The 20,017-nt window shown below is 34.3% G+C and overlaps 1 protein-coding gene across 1 annotated transcript in view; it reads right to left on the reverse strand.

Annotated features, from left to right (window-relative positions):
* Positions 1 to 4,148: 4,148 nt before the first annotated feature.
* LOC148368590 (von Willebrand factor D and EGF domain-containing protein) overlaps positions 4,149 to 20,017 on the reverse strand; it is an 84,011-nt gene continuing 68,142 nt past the window's right edge. Inside the window, exons 23-26 of the mRNA XM_088329711.1 lie at positions 17,345 to 17,440; positions 9,820 to 9,915; positions 8,175 to 8,272; positions 4,149 to 4,264 (exon numbers count right to left, since the gene is read on the reverse strand). Of these exons, the coding sequence (XP_088185837.1) occupies positions 4,253 to 4,264; positions 8,175 to 8,272; positions 9,820 to 9,915; positions 17,345 to 17,440 (302 nt within the window). The 3' untranslated portion in view covers positions 4,149 to 4,252. The remainder of the gene's footprint in view (positions 4,265 to 8,174; positions 8,273 to 9,819; positions 9,916 to 17,344; positions 17,441 to 20,017) is intronic.

Consider the following 20,017-nt stretch of genomic DNA (forward strand, 5'->3'; position numbering starts at 1 on the left):
TGAAACGCTTTTTATGGATTGTGAATGGTTACCTGTCATAAACCAATCATATTTACAGAAATGAGTTGTGAAAATGTGATTTTTGACTGATTGTATTTATTCCTGAAATGCTTTTTAAGAATTGTGAATGGTTACCTGTCATAAACCAATCATATTTACAGAAATGTGTTGTGAAAATGTGATTTATGACTGATTATATGCATTCATGAAATGCTTTTTGTGAATTGTCATAAACCAATCATATTTACAGAAATGAGTTGTGAAAATGTGATTTATGACTTCAATGATATGCATTATTGGCATTCCTGAAATCCCTTTATAAATTGTAAATGATTTATGACCCAGTATAGCTGTGCAAATGAGTTGATGTTTTATGTTATTATTATTACTACTACTATTTTTATGAAATTAATTCATTATACGTCATTTTTATATATTTTATTTCTGGACTCTTTAAAATATAGACCTTAGGCCAAAGCTACTAAAAGGAAGGATACAAAAATATTTTATTTTGAAATATTTTTCTTATTTCCTTACCTGACTGGAGATTGTGTGGTTTGCAGTGGTCGTAGTACATGTTTTGGCCACAAGAGTGCAGCAAAACAGCGGCGAGTTTCTCAATGGGGCTTTTATTTTCAATTGCTATTCCCACAGGAAGTAAAGAGGGCGCCACAACATTTTTTCCCCCGTTTTTTTTCCTCCTTAAAGGTGTGCAAGGAACGCCCTTGGGATGACCTTGGCGAGGAAAACCGGAAATGAGCATCAAACACTGCAATTAAGCTCAACTTTAAGCTTAATATATCACATATACAGAGAAACCTTTGGGCCTTAAAGGGGCAGTGTGTAATATTTAGCGCCTCCAGGTGGTACAGTAAAAAAAGACACATTTTTTTGAATCCCTACCGTAGGTTGCCTCCAAGTTCGTCCGGCATCCTGCTGCTACACTGTTTTTTGTTTGCATTAGACAATACAGAGACATCTAGTGGTCAAATACTACACACTGGGGCTTTAAAGTTTGTGTGACTTTCGAAGTTTGTTTACATTTTGGTCTCAGCCCAAAAATAAGACAAACAAATAATGAAAACAAGCTATTTGAACTCAGTCATCTTTTCAATACAAAAAATAGGCCCAAGCAGAAGATTTTCAAGCCTTTCAAAATAAAAGAAAAATGGCAAAGTATAGTGTTCCAATTGTGCCAAAAATATGTGACGTCAAACATTTTTGATATATACCAGGTTTATTATATAGATGCTTCATATTGATGCTAGCTAGAAATGTACATGTTTATTTCTGAAAAGTAGGCCTAAACGTTTTTGCTCAAAAGTGTGCATTTCTGAGACATATTGTATCCTGTTTCTTGGTTAAAAAATGTTGGTACCGTCCCAGGGGGGAGGGACAGAGGGAGTTTCTTTTTCCTGTGTCTTTGTCCACCCCGTTGTGACTTCAATAAAGTACAGAGCAGGGGGGAAGGGTTCTAGAGACCAAAGCAACCTTCCTCCAGCTGCAGCTGAAAATTCAAAAAGGCTTTGCCTGAATTTCCTCCTATGATTGGTCAATATTTTGTTAGCTCTCCCACATGTAAATAGTCGCTTTAGACCCGACAATTTCTGCCCAAAAAATACGTGCGATAAATATATGCTAAGCGCTACTTATGTTTACTAGCTAGGCACGTTTAAAGTCCTTTTAGAATAAGAATAATGGTGGTAAGTACGGGTTCATTTAGTGCCAAAAATATGTAGCTTGCATCTATGCTAGGTGTAGAGCAGGGGTGTCAAACTCATTTTAACTCGGGGGGGGTCACACGATAGAACAAACATTCTGTCGGGGGCCGGACAAGTAGATTCAAGAGAAAGAAAAAGAGAGAGAAAGAAATAAGAGAAAGAGGGAGGGAAAAGGAGAAAGGGCGAGACAAAGAAAAAAAAGAGAGAGGGAGAGAGTGTGAGAAACAAAAGAGATAAAAACGCTTGAGAGAGGGGAAAAAGAAAGAGAGAGGAAGAAAGAAATCCAAAGAGAAATAGAAAGACAGAAGGAGAGAAAAGAGAAAAGTAAGCGCGAAGGGTAGGAAGAGAGAAAGAGAAAAGAGAGAAAAGGAAAAAGGGAAGTTAGAGCAAAAAAGGTTAAAAGACACAGAGAGAGAAAGAGACAAAGAGCAACAAAGGAAGAGAAAAAGAGAGACACAGAGTGAAAGAGGCAGAAACAAAGTGGGAGAAAAGGGATGGAAAAGAGGGAGAGAGAGAGAGAGAGAGAGAAAGACATAATAATGTCGATTGGAGAGACGTTCTCAAGTACAGAACATCACGCAAATTTCTCACTTCTTTGGCTTTCTAACAAGTTTAACAATTTCAAACACCGTCACCCGATACTGAGAGTATCCGAGACCACGCCCAAAGAGGAATGTTCTGGTCAAGCTTCCCTGCTCCATACAAAACAAGTAGCTGATCAATAGCTTGACCAAATATTTCCGCAACAACAAGAGAGAGAACGGTTAACACCATGTTTTCTGGTCCCCCCCCCTATCATTGATTCTCTGTGTTAATAAATTGTGTGTCTATTTCAATTGGCCTGGTTCATTGATTCCCTTTTCCTGGGATTAGTAATTCATATCAGAACTCAAAGAACTCAAAAGGAATACCGTAATTCTAGCATTTGTTAACGGATTAATCTGTTTCAATAATAAAGATTTTCAAAATTAAAGCTAGAAAAATTCCTACAGTGTATATGCTAGATATTTATGCTAGCTATAAAAGTACGTGTTGCTTTCGAATACACAACAAAATCCAGGACAAATGAAGATTGAAATCATTCAATAGTTAAATGGCAAAATAAATGAATATCTGGATACATTTCATTTATGTCATATATTTAAGTTGTATTAAGTGGCCCACAAACCGTAGATTGCCCACCATTGATCTAAAGCAGGGGTGTCAGACTCATTTGAACTCGGGGGCCACACGATAGAACAAACATTCTGTCGGGGGCCAGACTAGTAGATTAAAGGGAAAGAAAAAGAGAGATAAAAAAGAGAAAGAGGGTGAGAAAAGGAGAAAGGGTGGGACAAAGAAAGAGAGAGAGGGAGAGAGCGTGAGAAACAAAAGAGAAAAAGTCGTGAGAGAGGGGGAAAAGAAAGGGAGAGGAAGAAAGAAATCCAAAGAGAAATAGAAAGACAGAAGGAGAGAAAAGAGAAAAGAAAGCGCAAAGGGTATGAAGAGAGAAAGAGAAAAGGAAAAAGGAAGTTAGAGCAAAAGAAAAGACACAGAGAGAGAAAGAAACAAAGAGCAACAAAGGAAGAGAAAAAGAGAGACAGAAAGAGACAGAGACAGAGTGGGAGAAAAGGGGTGGAAAAGAAAAAGAGAGAGAGAGAGAAAGAGAGAGAGAGAGAGAAAAAAAAAGATAAAAGTTGTGAGAGAGGGGGAAAAGAAAGGGAGAGGAAGAAAGAAATCCAAAGAGAAATAGAAAGACAGAAGGAGAGAAAAGAAAGCGTGAAGGGTAGGAAGAGAGAAAGAAAAGAGAGAAAAGGAAAAAAGGAAGTTAGAGCAAAAGAAAGAGAGAGAGAAAGAGAGAGAAAGAGACAAAGAGCAACAAAGGAAGAGAAAAAGAGAGACAGAGAGAGAGAGAGAGAGACAGAGAGAGAGAGAGAGAGAACAAGTACAGTGTCTTTGTTCGAGGCACCTGGCTTTGGCAACATCAAGTTGCCCTATTTCAACCTGCAGCTCGTTTTTCTCTTGCGCTTCTCTGAGTCTTGTCTCGCAGGCCGGATTCAATCCATTAGCGGGCCTGATCTGGCCCGCGAACCGTAGCTTGCCCACCATTGATCTAACGTGTGACCACGTTCATTGATAAAAACAAAACAAACAGCAACTCTATTAAAATGTGTTTTTCCTATCGCGCTATTTATAACATTCGAGTAAAAGGAGCGCTTGTTTTATCAACTCAAACCTTTTCAGTATCAACATAAAATATCTTTTTCTTCTTTTGGCATGAAAAAACAAACGAGCGTTTTAAAAAATATTTGTATTTACAAAACAAAGAATGACAAAAAAACACATAAATAAATACGTGTACAAATAAAAGATTCGGGGTTAAAAAAAACAAAACATCCCGTTAGCTAGCCAAGGAATATAATGTTAGCTGCCTCGTCGGGATGCTAAGCTAGCTTGAGGAACGATGAATTAATTGTGGATTAACTCTTAACTCGTTTCTTCGGAGATGGTCTCGGAGATGGAACTGGATGAAGGCCATCTTGTCTGGATATCTAAGAGGAAAGCTACAAAAACAAAGTTAGCAAAGGTGCTATCTATGCTACATACGTATGCTAGCTAGATTAAAGTCCCCTCAAATCAAAAGTAGGTCAAAGTTTGTGCCAAACATCGATGCTAGGTGTTTATGCTAGTTGTTTATGCTAGCTTTGGATGTACATCTTTGATATCCTTTCAAAATAAAATAATGCCAAAGTAGGGGGTCCCATTGTGCTAAAAATAGGTGACATACGTTTATGCTAGGTGTTTTTGCTAGGTGTTTATGCTAGGTGTTTATGCTAGGTGTTTATGCTACTCGTTTATGCTAGCTTTGGATGTAGATGTTTAATACATTTTCAAAATAAAATAATGCCAAGTAAGGGGTCCCATTGTGCTAAAAATAGGTGACATACATTTATGCTAGGTGTTTATGCTACTCGTTTATGCTAGCTTTAAATGTAGATGTTTAATATCCTTTCACAATAAAATTATGTCAAAGTAGGGGGTCCCTTTGTGCTAAAAATAGGTGACATATGTTTATGCTAGGTGTTTATGCTACTTGTTTATGCTAGCTTTATATGTAGATGTGTAATATCCTTTCAAAATAAAATAATGCCAAAGTAGGGGTCCTTTTGTGCTAAATATAGGTGACGTACGTTTATGCTAGGTGTTTATGCTAGGTGTTTATGCTACTCATTAATGCTAGCTTTATATGTAGATGTGTAATATCCTTTCAAAATAAAATAATGCCAAAGTAGGGGGTCCCTTTGTGCTAAAAATATGTGACATACGTTTATGCTAGATTTAGATTTAGATGTTTAATATCCTTTCAAAATAAAATATTACCAAAGTAGGGGGTCCCATTGTGCTAAGAATAGGTGACGTACGTTTATGCTAGGTGTTTATGCTAGGTGTTTATGCTACTCATTTATGCTAGCTTTATATGTAGATGTGTAATATCCTTTCAAAATAAAATAATGCCAAAGTAAGGGGTCCCTTTGTGCTAAAAATATGTGACATACGTTTATGCTAGATTTAGATTTAGATGTTTAATATCCTTTCAAAATAAAATATTACCAAAGTAGGGGGTCCCATTGTGCTAAGAATGGTGACATACGTTTATGCTAGGTGTTTATGCTACTTATTTATGCTAGCTATAAATGTAGATATTAAATATCCTTTCAAAGTACGAAAAATGCCAAAGTACGGAGCTCCATTTGTGCCAAAAATAGGTGACATACATTTATGCTAGGTGTTTATGCTACATATTTATGCTAGCTTTAGATGTATACGTTTAATATCCTTTCAAAATAAAATAATATCAAAGTAGGGGGGGTCCCAATGTGCTAAAAATAGGTGACATATGTTCATGCTAAGTGTTTATGCTACTTGTTTATGCTAGCTTTAGATGTAGATAGTTAATATCCTTTCAAAATAAAGTAACGTTTAAGTAGGGGGTTCCATTGTGCCAAACATTTATGCTAGGTGTTTATGCTACGTATTTATGCTAGCTATGGATATAGACGTTTAATATCCTTTCATAATAAAACAATGCCTAAGTAGGGGGTTCCATTGTGCCAAACATTTATGCTAGGTGTTTATGCTACTTGTTTATGCTAGTTATAGATGTAGATGTTTAATACCCTTTCAAAATAAAATAATGCCTAAGTAGGGGTTCCTTTGTGCTAAAAATATGTGACATATGTTTATGCTAGGTGTTTAAGCTACCTGTTTATATTAGCTATAGATGTAGATGTTGAATATCCTTTCAAAATAAAGTGATGTTTAAGTAGGGGGTTCCATTGTGCCAAACATTTATGCTAGGTGTTTATGCTACTTGTTTATGCTAGTTATGGTTGTAGATGTTTAATATACTTTCAAAATAAAATAAGGCCTAAGTAGGGGGTTCCATTGTGCTAAACATTTATGCTAGGTGTTTATGCTACTTTTTTATGCTAGGTATAGATTTTTAATATCCTTTCAAAATAAAACAATGCCAAAGTAGGCGTTCTTTTGTGCTAAAAATAAGTGACATACGTTTTTCCTAGGTGTTTATGCTAGGTGTTTATGCTACTTGTTCATGCTAGCTATAGATGTAGACGTTTCATATCGTTTCAAAATAAAATAATGTCTAAGAAAGGGTCCCATTGTGCCAAACATTTATGCTAGGTGTTTATGCTACTTATTTATGCTAGCTGTAAATGTAGATGTTAAATATGCTTTCAAAGTACGAAAAATGCTAAAGTACGGAGCTCCATTTGTGCTAAAAATATGTGGCATATGTTTATGCTAAGTGTTTATGCTACCTGTTTATGTTAGGTAAAAATGTAGATGTTTAATATCCTTTCAAAATAAAATAATGCTTAAGTAGGGGGCTCCATTGTGCCAAACATTTATGCGAGGTGTTTATGCTACTTGTTAATGCTAGGTATAGATGTAGACGTTTAATATCCTTTCAAAATAAAACAATGCCTAAGTAGGGGGTTCCACTGTGCCAATGTGCATTTATGCTAGGTGTTTATGCTACTTTTTTCTTCCAGGTATAAATATTTAATATCCTTTCAAAATAAAACAATGCCAATGTCCTTTTGTGCTTAAAAAATAGGTGACATACGTTTATGCTAGGTGTTTATGCTAGGTGTTTATGCTCGGTGTTTATGCTACTTGTTTATGCTACCTTTAGATGTAGAAACTAAATATCCTTTCAAAATAAAACAATGCCAAAGTAGGGGTCTTTTTGTGCTAAAAAATAGGTGACATACGTTTATGCTAGGTGTTTATGCTAGGTGTTTATGCTACTCGTTTATGCTAGCTTTGGATGTAGATGTTTAATACCTTTTCAAAATAAAATAATGCCAAAGTAGGGGGTCCCTTTGTGGTAAAAAATGGTGACATACGTTTATGCTAGGTGTTTATGCTACTTGTTTATGCTAGCTTTAGATGTAGATGTTTAATATCCTTTCAAAATAAAACAATGCCTAAGTAAGGGGTTCCATTGTGCCAAACATTTATGCGAGGTGTTTATGCTACTCATTTATGCTAACTTTAGATGTAGATGTTTAATACCTTTTCAAAATAAAATAATGCCAAAGTAGGGGGTCCCTTTGTGCTAAAAATTGGTGACATACGTTTATGCTAGGTGTTTATGCTACTTGTTTATGCTAGCTTTAGATGTAGATGTTTAATATCCTTTCAAAATAAAACAATGCCTAAGTAAGGGGTTCCATTGTGCCAAACATTTATGCGAGGTGTTTATGCTACTCATTTATGCTAACTTTAGATGTAGATGTTTAATACCTTTTCAAAATAAAATAATGCCAAAGTAGGGGGTCCCTTTGTGCTAAAAATTGGTGACATACGTTTATGCTAGGTGTTTATGCTACTTGTTTATGCTAGCTTTAGATGTAGATGTTTAATATCCTTTCAAAATAAAACAATGCCTAAGTAAGGGGTTCCATTGTGCCAAACATTTATGCGAGGTGTTTATGCTACTTGTTTATGCTAACTTTAGATGTAGATGTTTAATACCCTTTCAAAATAAAATAATGCCAAAGTAGGGGTCCTTTTGTGCTAAAAATTGGTGACATACGTTTATGCTAGGTGTTTATGCTAGCTTTAGATGTAGAAACTAAATATCCTTTCGAAATACAAAAAATGCTTAAGTACGGAGCTCCATTTGTGCCAAAAATAGGTGATATACATCTATGCTAGGTGTTTATGCTACATATTTATGCTAGCTATAAAATATCCTTTCGAAATACAAATAATAGGAAAGTAGCGATTTCTGTTGTGCTAAAAATAGGTGACATACATCTATGCTAGCTTTTTATGCTAGCCGTACATACTACGTTTTGATGGTAGTCGTCGTGGCTAGCTAAAAGTATTTGACGCTAGCATTTTTCAAGCTAACTTAGACAAATCAATGTCGATTTTTCTCACCTTTCTGGAGCAACGAGCGCCAGAAAATCCGTTCCGGCATTGGCAAACGTCGGGCCTGACGCAACGGCTGCCGTGCCAGCATTTTTCTTGACAATGAGCTAAAGAAAAACAAAAACATTCAACTCGTTTTTTAAAGATATGACACGTCGTTACGTACATTGAAAACAAGACCAAAATGTAAGGAATAGTTCATCGGTTGTTTCAAGCACATTTTTGTTGAATATGGCAACCAGTTCAGGGTGTCCCCTGCCCACTGCCCGATGATTGCTGGGATGGGCTCCGGCACCCCCGCGGCCCTACTGGGGATAAGCGGTGCAGCTAATGAGATGAGACTAAATATTCAAAAACGCGAAAGATGAAATTATTTCCGTTTGTATCAAAAATTCTCAGAACATTCTGTTAAGCAGGGATAACTTCCATAACGAGCTAGCCAAAATAATCAAGTAGCATAGGAAAAGTAAAAATTTTCAAGTATTTTTAGATGTATTTAGGCTTCCTTGTACATACTGTTGGAATTTAAATATCAAAATGTAGCGTTTACCAAATTTTTCGGATTAGTTATCTGACTCCATTAACGAAACACAACCTACACTCACCCAACAATGTGCGCTCATTTGATGGAAAAGATGAAGAGGAAAGCCGACATTTCCACACGGGGGCAGATTCATTATCACTAACAATTTAACGGCCGAATTAGTGTCGTTTGAGTCCTTTAGCTCTCTCCTATTGACCATCTTCTCCCCGCACAATGGTGTGCCGGCTCCTCCCAGGAAGCCCAACGTGGGGCTTCTCAAAACAACGCCGAGCGTTTCTCAAAACAACGCCTGCCGTCCTCCGTCAGAGTCCTGTTATCAACAGAACTAGACAAAACATTTTGCATTTGGAACAGCCTGACCTGTCATTGAACTTAAGCCCACTCAGTGAAAATCTTCATTGAATTATGAGTCAATCGTATAAAATCCTTTATAGTCAAATATCTGAAATCCTTCAATTCTTTGGTTCAGGAAGCCAAAATGATAAAGTAGTATGAAGAGAAATACAATCTTAAAATTGCAGAAAAAATGAGACCACCGCTGAATTAAAAAATCTACAAGGAACCCCAAATATGTTGAAAATTAATTCGATGATTTTATATTTTTGAGGTTGCCAGATCATTTTCAGACGTGAGCCAATAAAAGAAAGCAAAAAAAGTGATAAATAAAAAAGTGAAAAATAAAAATCCGCTCCCGTGTGGAAATATCGGCTTTCCTCTTCATCTTTTCCGTCAAATGAGCGCGCATTGTTGGATGAATGCGGGTCGTGTTTGGTTAATGGAGTCAGATAACTCATTTAATCGATATAATGATCCAAAACATATGTGGTGCTAAAAAGGCCAGACTAATAGATTAAACTCTTCAATTTACTTCCTGAAACGATTGATTAAAAACCCAAATTTCTCTAAATACGACTCATAAAAAAAGTAAACAAACCTCGATAGGTTTTCAAAAAAAAATTGAGTTGATTTGCATATTTTACAAGCGAGATCATTTTGTAAATAACTCGCATCCTGAAACAGCATAGACTGCCAGGCGTATTGATCCCCAAAATGAGCATATACTCCATTTCATGAGAGATATACGTCGTTTTATTTTGGTGAGCTACTCACGTATTTGGCAAGAGATTCCGTGCCAGCCGGGCGCGCATCGGCAAGTGTTGGGCCCCGTGCACTCGGCCCCGTTCAGGCAGCGTTGCTCACAGCTAGCTAAAACAAAACAAAAAATGAGATTTGGCTAGCTAGCATAAAGAAATAGTTATATAGAATGTGAGCATATCCAGAAAAGGATACGATTTCCTTGCTCTTAAACATGCTGTGCCTTTAAGAGACAACTTGATGTTCTTTGGACATACCAACTGACATAATTTTGTCATGTTTTATGTCATATAGTTTGCCAAAATATTTCAAAACAAAAGTCTCTAGAAAATAACCCGATTTTTTTTTTGCCCGTTTAGATTTCCCCGCTCTTAAACATGCTGTGCCTTTAAGAGACAACTTGATGTTCCTTTGGACATACCAACTGTCTTAATTTGGTCATGTTTTATGTCATCTATTTTGCCAAAATATTTCAAAACAAAAGTCTCTAGAAAATGACCCAATTTTTTTTTGCCTGTTTAAATTTCCTTGCTCTTAAACATGCTGTGCCTTTAAGAGACAACTTGATGTTCCTTTGGACATACCCACTGACATAATTTGGTCATGTTTTATGTCATATAGTTTGCCAAAATATTTCAAAACAAAAGTCTCTAGAAAATGACCCGATTTTTTTTTGCCTGTTTAGATTTCCTTGCTCTTAAACATGCTGTGCCTTTAAGAGACAACTTGATGTTCCTTTGGACATACCAACTGACATAATTTGGTTATGTTTTATGTCATCTAGTTTGCCAAAATATTTCAAAACAAAAGTCTCTATAAAATGACCCGATTTTTTTTTGCCTGTTTAGATTTCCCTGCTCTTAAACATGCTGTGCCTTTAAGAGACAACTTGATGTTCCTTTGACATACCCACTGAGATAATTTGGTCATGTTTTATGTCAAATAGTTTGCCAAAATATTTCAAAACAAAAGTCTCTAGAAAATGACCCGATTTTTTTTTGCCTGTTTAGATTTCCCTGCTCTTAAACATGCTGTGCCTTTAAGAGACAACTTGATGTTCCTTTGACATACCCACTGAGATAATTTGGTCATGTTTTATGTCAAATAGTTTGCCAAAATATTTCAAAACAAAAGTCTCTAGAAAATGACCCGATTTTTTTTTTTGCCCGTTTAGATTTCCTTGCTCTTAAACATGCTGTGCCTTTAAGAGACAACTTGATGTTCCTTTGGACATACCCACTGACATAATTTGGTCATGTTTTATGTCATATAGTTTGCCAAAATATTTCAAAACAAAAGTCTCTAGAAAATGACCCGATTTTTTTTTTTGCCCGTTTAGATTTCCTTGCTCTTAAACATGCTGTGCCTTTAAGAGACAACTTGATGTTCCTTTGGACATACCCACTGACATAATTTGGTCATGTTTTATGTCATATAGTTTGCCAAAATATTTCCAAACAAAAGTCTCTAGAAAATGACCCAATTTTTTTTTGCCTGTTTAGATTTCCTTGCTCTTAAACATGCTGTGCCTTTAAGAGACAACTTGATGTTCCTTTGGACATACCAACTGACATAATTTGGTTATGTTTTATGTCATCTAGTTTGCCAAAATATTTCAAAACAAAAGTCTCTATAAAATGACCCGATTTTTTTTTGCCTGTTTAGATTTCCTTGCTCTTAAACATGCTGTGCCTTTAAGAGACAACTTGATGTTCCTTTGACATACCCACTGAGATAATTTGGTCATGTTTTATGTCAAATAGTTTGCCAAAATATTTCAAAACAAAAGTCTCTAGAAAATGACCCGATTTTTTTTTTTGCCCGTTTAGATTTCCTTGCTCTTAAACATGCTGTGCCTTTAAGAGACAACTTGATGTTCCTTTGGACATACCCACTGACATAATTTGGTCATGTTTTATGTCATATAGTTTGCCAAAATATTTCAAAACAAAAGTCTCTAGAAAATGACCCGATTTTTTTTTTTGCCCGTTTAGATTTCCTTGCTCTTAAACATGCTGTGCCTTTAAGAGACAACTTGATGTTCCTTTGGACATACCCACTGACATAATTTGGTCATGTTTTATGTCATATAGTTTGCCAAAATATTTCCAAACAAAAGTCTCTAGAAAATGACCCAATTTTTTTTTGCCTGTTTAGATTTCCTTGCTCTTAAACATGCTGTGCCTTTAAGAGACAACTTGATGTTCCTTTGGACATACCAACTGACATAATTTGGTTATGTTTTATGTCATCTAGTTTGCCAAAATATTTCAAAACAAAAGTCTCTATAAAATGACCCGATTTTTTTTTGCCTGTTTAGATTTCCTTGCTCTTAAACATGCTGTGCCTTTAAGAGACAACTTGATGTTCCTTTGGACATACCAACTGACATAATTTGGTTATGTTTTATGTCATCTAGTTTGCCAAAATATTTCAAAACAAAAGTCTCTATAAAATGACCCGATTTTTTTTTGCCTGTTTAGATTTCCCTGCTCTTAAACATGCTGTGCCTTTAAGAGACAACTTGATGTTCCTTTGACATACCCACTGAGATAATTTGGTCATGTTTTATGTCAAATAGTTTGCCAAAATATTTCAAAACAAAAGTCTCTAGAAAATGACCCGATTTTTTTTTGCCTGTTTAGATTTCCCTGCTCTTAAACATGCTGTGCCTTTAAGAGACAACTTGATGTTCCTTTGACATACCCACTGAGATAATTTGGTCATGTTTTATGTCAAATAGTTTGCCAAAATATTTCAAAACAAAAGTCTCTAGAAAATGACCCGATTTTTTTTTTTGCCCGTTTAGATTTCCCCGCTCTTAAACATGCTGTGCCTTTAAGAGACAACTTGATGTTCCTTTGGACATACCCACTGACATAATTTGGTCATGTTTTATGTCATATAGTTTGCCAAAATATTTCAAAACAAAAGTCTCTAGAAAATGACCCGATTTTTTTTTTTGCCCGTTTAGATTTCCTTGCTCTTAAACATGCTGTGCCTTTAAGAGACAACTTGATGTTCCTTTGGACATACCAACTGACATAATTTGGTCATGTTTTATGTCAAATAGTTTGCCAAAATATTTCAAAACAAAAGTCTCTAGAAAATGACCCGATTTTTTTTTTTGCCCGTTTAGATTTCCCCGCTCTTAAACATGCTGTGCCTTTAAGAGACAACTTGATGTTCCTTTGGACATACCCACTGACATAATTTGGTCATGTTTTATGTCATATAGTTTGCCAAAATATTTCAAAACAAAAGTCTCTAGAAAATGACCCGATTTTTTTTTTTGCCCGTTTAGATTTCCTTGCTCTTAAACATGCTGTGCCTTTAAGAGACAACTTGATGTTCCTTTGGACATACCCACTGACATAATTTGGTCATGTTTTATGTCATATAGTTTGCCAAAATATTTCCAAACAAAAGTCTCTAGAAAATGACCCAATTTTTTTTTGCCTGTTTAGATTTCCTTGCTCTTAAACATGCTGTGCCTTTAAGAGACAACTTGATGTTCCTTTGGACATACCAACTGACATAATTTGGTTATGTTTTATGTCATCTAGTTTGCCAAAATATTTCAAAACAAAAGTCTCTATAAAATGACCCGATTTTTTTTTGCCTGTTTAGATTTCCCTGCTCTTAAACATGCTGTGCCTTTAAGAGACAACTTGATGTTCCTTTGACATACCCACTGAGATAATTTGGTCATGTTTTATGTCATATAGTTTGCCAAAATATTTCAAAACAAAAGTCTCTAGAAAATGACCCAATTTTTTTTTTTGCCTGTTTAGATTTCCCCGCTCTTAAACATGCTGTGCCTTTAAGAGACAACTTGATGTTCCTTTGGACATACCCACTGACATAATTTGGTCATGTTTTATGTCATATAGTTTGCCAAAATATTTCAAAACAAAAGTCTCTAGAAAATAACCCAATTTTTTTTTTGCCTGTTTAGATTTCCCCGCTCTTAAACATGCTGTGCCTTTAAGAGACAACTTGATGTTCCTTTGGACATACACACTGACATAATTTGGTCATGTTTTATGTCATATAGTTTGCCAAAATATTTCAAAACAAAAGTCTCTATAAAATAACCCAATTTTTTTTTGCCCGTTTAGATTTCCTTGCTCTTAAACATGCTGTGCCTTTAGGAGACAACTTGATGTTCTTTGGACATACCCACTGACATAATTTGGTCATGTTTTATGTCATATAGTTTGCCAAAATATTTCAAAACAAAAGTCTCTAGAAAATGACCCGATTTTTTTTTTTGCCCGTTTAGATTTCCTTGCTCTTAAACATGCTGTGCCTTTAAGAGACAACTTGATGTTCCTTTGGACATACCCACTGACATAATTTGGTCATGTTTTATGTCATATAGTTTGCCAAAATATTTCCAAACAAAAGTCTCTAGAAAATGACCCAATTTTTTTTTGCCTGTTTAGATTTCCTTGCTCTTAAACATGCTGTGCCTTTAAGAGACAACTTGATGTTCCTTTGGACATACCAACTGACATAATTTGGTTATGTTTTATGTCATCTAGTTTGCCAAAATATTTCAAAACAAAAGTCTCTATAAAATGACCCGATTTTTTTTTGCCTGTTTAGATTTCCCTGCTCTTAAACATGCTGTGCCTTTAAGAGACAACTTGATGTTCCTTTGAAATACCCACTGACATAATTTGGTCATGTTTTATGTCATATAGTTTGCCAAAATATTTCAAAACAAAAGTCTCTAGAAAATAACCCAATTTTTTTTTTGCCTGTTTAGATTTCCCCGCTCTTAAACATGCTGTGCCTTTAAGAGACAACTTGATGTTCCTTTGGACATACACACTGACATAATTTGGTCATGTTTTATGTCATATAGTTTGCCAAAATATTTCAAAACAAAAGTCTCTATAAAATAACCCAATTTTTTTTTGCCCGTTTAGATTTCCTTGCTCTTAAACATGCTGTGCCTTTAGGAGACAACTTGATGTTCTTTGGACATACCCACTGACATAATTTGGTCATGTTTTATGTCATATATTTTGCCAAAATATTTCAAAACAAAAGTCTCTAGAAAATGACCCGATTTTTTTTTTGCCTGTTTAGATTTCCTTGCTCTTAAACATGCTGTGCCTTTAAGAGACAACTTGATGTTCCTTTGGACATACCCACTGACATAATTTGGTCATGTTTTATGTCATATAGTTTGCCAAAATATTTCAAAACAAAAGTCTCTAGAAAATGACCCCAATTTTTTTTGCCCGTTTAAATTTCCCCGCTCTTAAACATGCTGTGCCTTTAAGAGACAACTTGATGTTCATTGGACATACCAACTGACATAATTTGGTCATGTTTTATGTCATATAGTTTGCCAAAATATTTCAAAACAAAAGTCTCTAGAAAATGACCCAATTTTTTTTTTTGCCTGTTTAGATTTCCCCGCTCTTAAACATGCTGTGCCTTTAAGAGACAACTTGATGTTCCTTTGGACATACCCACTGACATAATTTGGTCATGTTTTATGTCATCTAGTTTGCCAAAATATTTCAAAACAAAAGTCTCTAGAAAATGACCCAATTTTTTTTTGCCTGTTTAGATTTCCCTGCTCTTAAACATGCTGTGCCTTTAAGAGACAACTTGATGTTCTTTGGACATACCAACTGACATAATTTGGTCATGTTTTATGTCATATAGTTTACCAAAATATTTCAAAACAAAAGTCTCTATAAAATGACCCGATTTTTTTTTGCCTGTTTAGATTTCCCTGCTCTTAAACATGCTGTGCCTTTAAGAGACAACTTGATGTTCCTTTGAAATACCCACTGACATAATTTGGTCATGTTTTATGTCATATAGTTTGCCAAAATATTTCAAAACAAAAGTCTCTAGAAAATGACCCGATTTTTTTTTTGCCCGTTTAGATTTCCTTGCTCTTAAACATGCTGTGCCTTTAAGAGACAACTTGATGTTCCTTTGGACATACCCACTGACATAATTTGGTCATGTTTTATGTCATATAGTTTGCCAAAATATTTCAAAACAAAAGTCTCTAGAAAATAACCCAATTTTTTTTTTGCCTGTTTAGATTTCCCCGCTCTTAAACATGCTGTGCCTTTAAGAGACAACTTGATGTTCCTTTGGACATACACACTGACATAATTTGGTCATGTTTTATGTCATATAGTTTGCCAAAATATTTCAAAACAAAAGTCTCTATAAAATAACCCAATTTTTTTTTGCCCGTTTAGATTTCCTTGCTCTTAAACATGCTGTGCCTTTAGGAGACAACTTGATGTTCTTTGGACATACCCACTGACATAATTTGGTCATGTTTTATGTCATATATTTTGCCAAAATATTTCAAAACAAAAGTCTCTAGAAAATGACCCGATTTTTTTTTTGCCTGTTTAGATTTCCTTGCTCTTAAACATGCTGTGCCTTTAAGAGACAACTTGATGTTCCTTTGGACATACCCACTGACATAATTTGGTCATGTTTTATGTCATATAGTTTGCCAAAATATTTCAAAACAAAAGTCTCTAGAAAATGACCCCAATTTTTTTTGCCCGTTTAAATTTCCCCGCTCTTAAACATGCTGTGCCTTTAAGAGACAACTTGATGTTCATTGGACATACCAACTGACATAATTTGGTCATGTTTTATGTCATATAGTTTGCCAAAATATTTCAAAACAAAAGTCTCTAGAAAATGACCCAATTTTTTTTTTTGCCTGTTTAGATTTCCCCGCTCTTAAACATGCTGTGCCTTTAAGAGACAACTTGATGTTCCTTTGGACATACCCACTGACATAATTTGGTCATGTTTTATGTCATCTAGTTTGCCAAAATATTTCAAAACAAAAGTCTCTAGAAAATGACCCAATTTTTTTTTGCCTGTTTAGATTTCCCTGCTCTTAAACATGCTGTGCCTTTAAGAGACAACTTGATGTTCTTTGGACATACCAACTGACATAATTTGGTCATGTTTTATGTCATATAGTTTACCAAAATATTTCAAAACAAAAGTCTCTAGAAAATGACCCGATTTTTTTTTTGCCTGTTTAGATTTCCTTGCTCTTAAACATGCTGTGCCTTTAAGAGACAACTTGATGTTCCTTTGGACATACCAACTGACATAATTTGGTTATGTTTTATGTCATCTAGTTTGCCAAAATATTTCAAAACAAAAGTCTCTAGAAAATGACCCGATTTTTTTTTGCCTGTTTAGATTTCCCTGCTCTTAAACATGCTGTGCCTTTAAGAGACAACTTGATGTTCCTTTGACATACCCACTGAGATAATTTGGTCATGTTTTATGTCAAATAGTTTGCCAAAATATTTCAAAACAAAAGTCTCTAGAAAATGACCCGATTTTTTTTTTTGCCCGTTTAGATTTCCTTGCTCTTAAACATGCTGTGCCTTTAAGAGACAACTTGATGATGTCATATTTTATGTAATATATTGCTAAAATTTTCAGATATGACCATATTTAAAAAAGGATAAGATTTTTGCTAGCTTAAATGTTTGATGAAGAAGAAAATGTTTACGTTTTTGGCAAATTTTTCCTCGCCATGGCGACGGACAGTCGCAAACGTCGGGGGCCACGCAACGGCCGCCATTAGCGCACCCGTCCTTGCAAACGCCTGCAGACAAAAAAAAAGGGGAAAAAAATGGTTTGTTAGCAATGCTAAGCTAGCTTGTTTTTAATGTGACGTGAAAGAGAATGATGTTCATCTCATCTCATCTCATTAGCCGTACCGCTTATCCTCATTAGGGTCGCGGGGGGGCTGGAGCCTATCCCAGCCATATTCGGGCAGTGGGCAGGGGACACCCTGAACTGGTTGCCAGCCAATCGCAGGAGAATGATGTTATTAATTGAAATATTAAAACATGCTAGATTAGCTCTTTTTTTTCCCTCTTTTCTTTTTTATTTTTTTATTTTAGTCTATTTTTTTTCTCCTTTTTTTTGGTTTCTTCTCCTTTTTTGTTTATTTTTCCTTTCTCACCCTTTTCCCTTTTTCTTTTTTAATCGTCTTGTTTTCTTTTACTTCAGTTTTTCTTTTTTTTCCTTTATTTCTTTTCATTCTTCCCTTTTCCTCTTTTCTTTTTTCTTTTTAATTTCAGTCTATTTTTTTTCTCCTTTGATTTTTTGGTTTCTTCTCCTTTTTTTTGTTTATTTTTCCTTTCTCACCCTTTTGCCTTTTTCTTTTTTATGGTCCTGTTTTCTTTTTCTTCAGTTTTTCTTTTTCTTTTAATTTCAGTCTATTTTTTTTTCTCCTTTGATTTTTTGGTTTCTTCTCCTTTTTTTGTTTATTTTTCCTTTCTCACCCTTTTCCCTTTTTCTTTTTTTATCGTCCTGTTTTCTTTTTCTTCAGTTTTTTTTTTCTTTTTAATTTCAGTCTATTTTTTTCTCCTTTGATTTTTTGGTTTCTTCTCCTTTTTTTGGTTTATTTTTCCTTTCTCACCCTTTTCCCTTTTTCTTTTTTTATCGTCTTGTTTTCTTTTACTTCAGTTTTTCTTTTTTTTCATTTATTTCTTTTCATTCTTCCCTTTTCCTCTTTTCTTTTTTCTTTTTAATTTCAGTCTATTTTTTTCCTCCTTTTTTTGGTTTCTTCTCCTTTTTTTGTTTATTTTTCCTTTCTCACCCTTTTCCCTTTTTCTTTTTTATCGTCCTGTTTTCTTTTTCTTCAGTTTTTCTTTTTCTTTTTTATTTCAGTCTATTTTTTCTCTTTTTATTTTTTGGTTTCTTCTCCTTTTTTTGTTTATTTTTCCTTTCTCACCCTTTTCCCTTTTTCTTTTTTATCGTCCTGTTTTCTTTTTCTTCAGTTTTTCTTTTTCTTTTTTATTTCAGTCTATTTTTTCTCTTTTTATTTTTTGGTTTCTTCTCCTTTTTTTGTTTATTTTTCCTTTCTCACCCTTTTCCCTTTTTCTTTTTTATCGTCCTGTTTTCTTTTTCTTCAGTTTTTCTTTTTCTTTTTTATTTCAGTCTATTTTTTCTCTTTTTATTTTTTGGTTTCTTCTCCTTTTTTTGTTTATTTTTCCTTTCTCACCCTTTTCCCTTTTTCTTTTTTATCGTCTTGTTTTCTTTTTCTTCAGTTTTTCTTTTTCTTTTTTATTTCAGTCTATTTTTTTCTCCTTTGATTTTTTGGTTTCTTCTCCTTTTTTTGTTTATTTTTCCTTTCTCACCCTTTTCCCTTTTTCTTTTTTATCGTCTTGTTTTCTTTTTCTTCAGTTTTTCTTTTTGTTTGACCGTTTTTCCTTTTTTTCTCTTTCCTTTTTTATCGTCTTGTTCTTTTTCTTCAGTTTTTCTTTTTTTCCTTTATTTCTTTTCATTCTTCCCTTTTCCTCTATTCTTTTTTCTTTTTTCTTTTAGTCTATTTTTTTTCCTCCTTTGATTTTTGGGTTTCTTCTCCTTTTTTTTGTTTATTTTTCCTTTTTCACCCTTTTTCCCTTTTTCTTTTTTGTGGTCTTGTTTTCTTTTTTTCAGTTTTTCTTTTCATTCGTCTCTGTTTTTCTTTTTGTTTGACCGTTTTTCTTTTTTTTCTTTTATTTCTTTTCATTCTTCCCTTTTCCTCTTTTCTTTTTTCTTTTTAATTTCAGTCTTTTTTTTCTCCTTTTTTTTGGTTTCTTCTCCTTTTTTTGTTGATTTTTCCTTTCTCACCCTTTTCCCTTCTTCTTTTTTATCGTCTTGCATTCTTTTTCTTCAGTTTTTCTTTTTTTTCTTTATTTCTTTTCATTCTTCCCTTTTGCTCTTTTCTTTGACCGTTTTTCCTTTTTTTCCTTTTCATTTTTTATCGTCTTGTTTTCTTTTTCTTCCGTTTTTCTTTTATTTCTTTATTTCTTTTCATTCGTCCCTGTTTTTCTTTTTGTCTGACCGTTTTTCCATTTTTTCCTTTTCATTTTTTATCGTCTTGTTTTCTTTTTCTTCAGTTTTTCTTTTATTTCTTTATTTCTTTTCATTCTTACCGTTTCCTCTTTTTCTTTGAACGTATTTCCTTTTTTTCTTTTTCTTTTTTGTCGTCTTGTTTTCTTTTTCTTCCGTTTTTCTTTTTTTTTCCTTAATTTCTTCTCATTCTTCCCTTTTTTTCCTTTTACCGTTTTTGCCTTATTTCCTTTTCATTTGTCTACTTCACGAAAGACTGGGTGAAAGAACGAGAACAATTTTTCTTGTTTTTTTCTCTACTCCATCTTTTTCTCTTTCCCCCTTTTTTGTCTTCAAA

Source organism: Urocampus carinirostris, chromosome 3 (assembly GCF_059441175.1).
Source record: "Urocampus carinirostris isolate Australia breed hairy pipefish chromosome 3, RoL_Ucar_1.0, whole genome shotgun sequence".
Classification (NCBI taxonomy): domain Eukaryota; kingdom Metazoa; phylum Chordata; class Actinopteri; order Syngnathiformes; family Syngnathidae; genus Urocampus; species Urocampus carinirostris.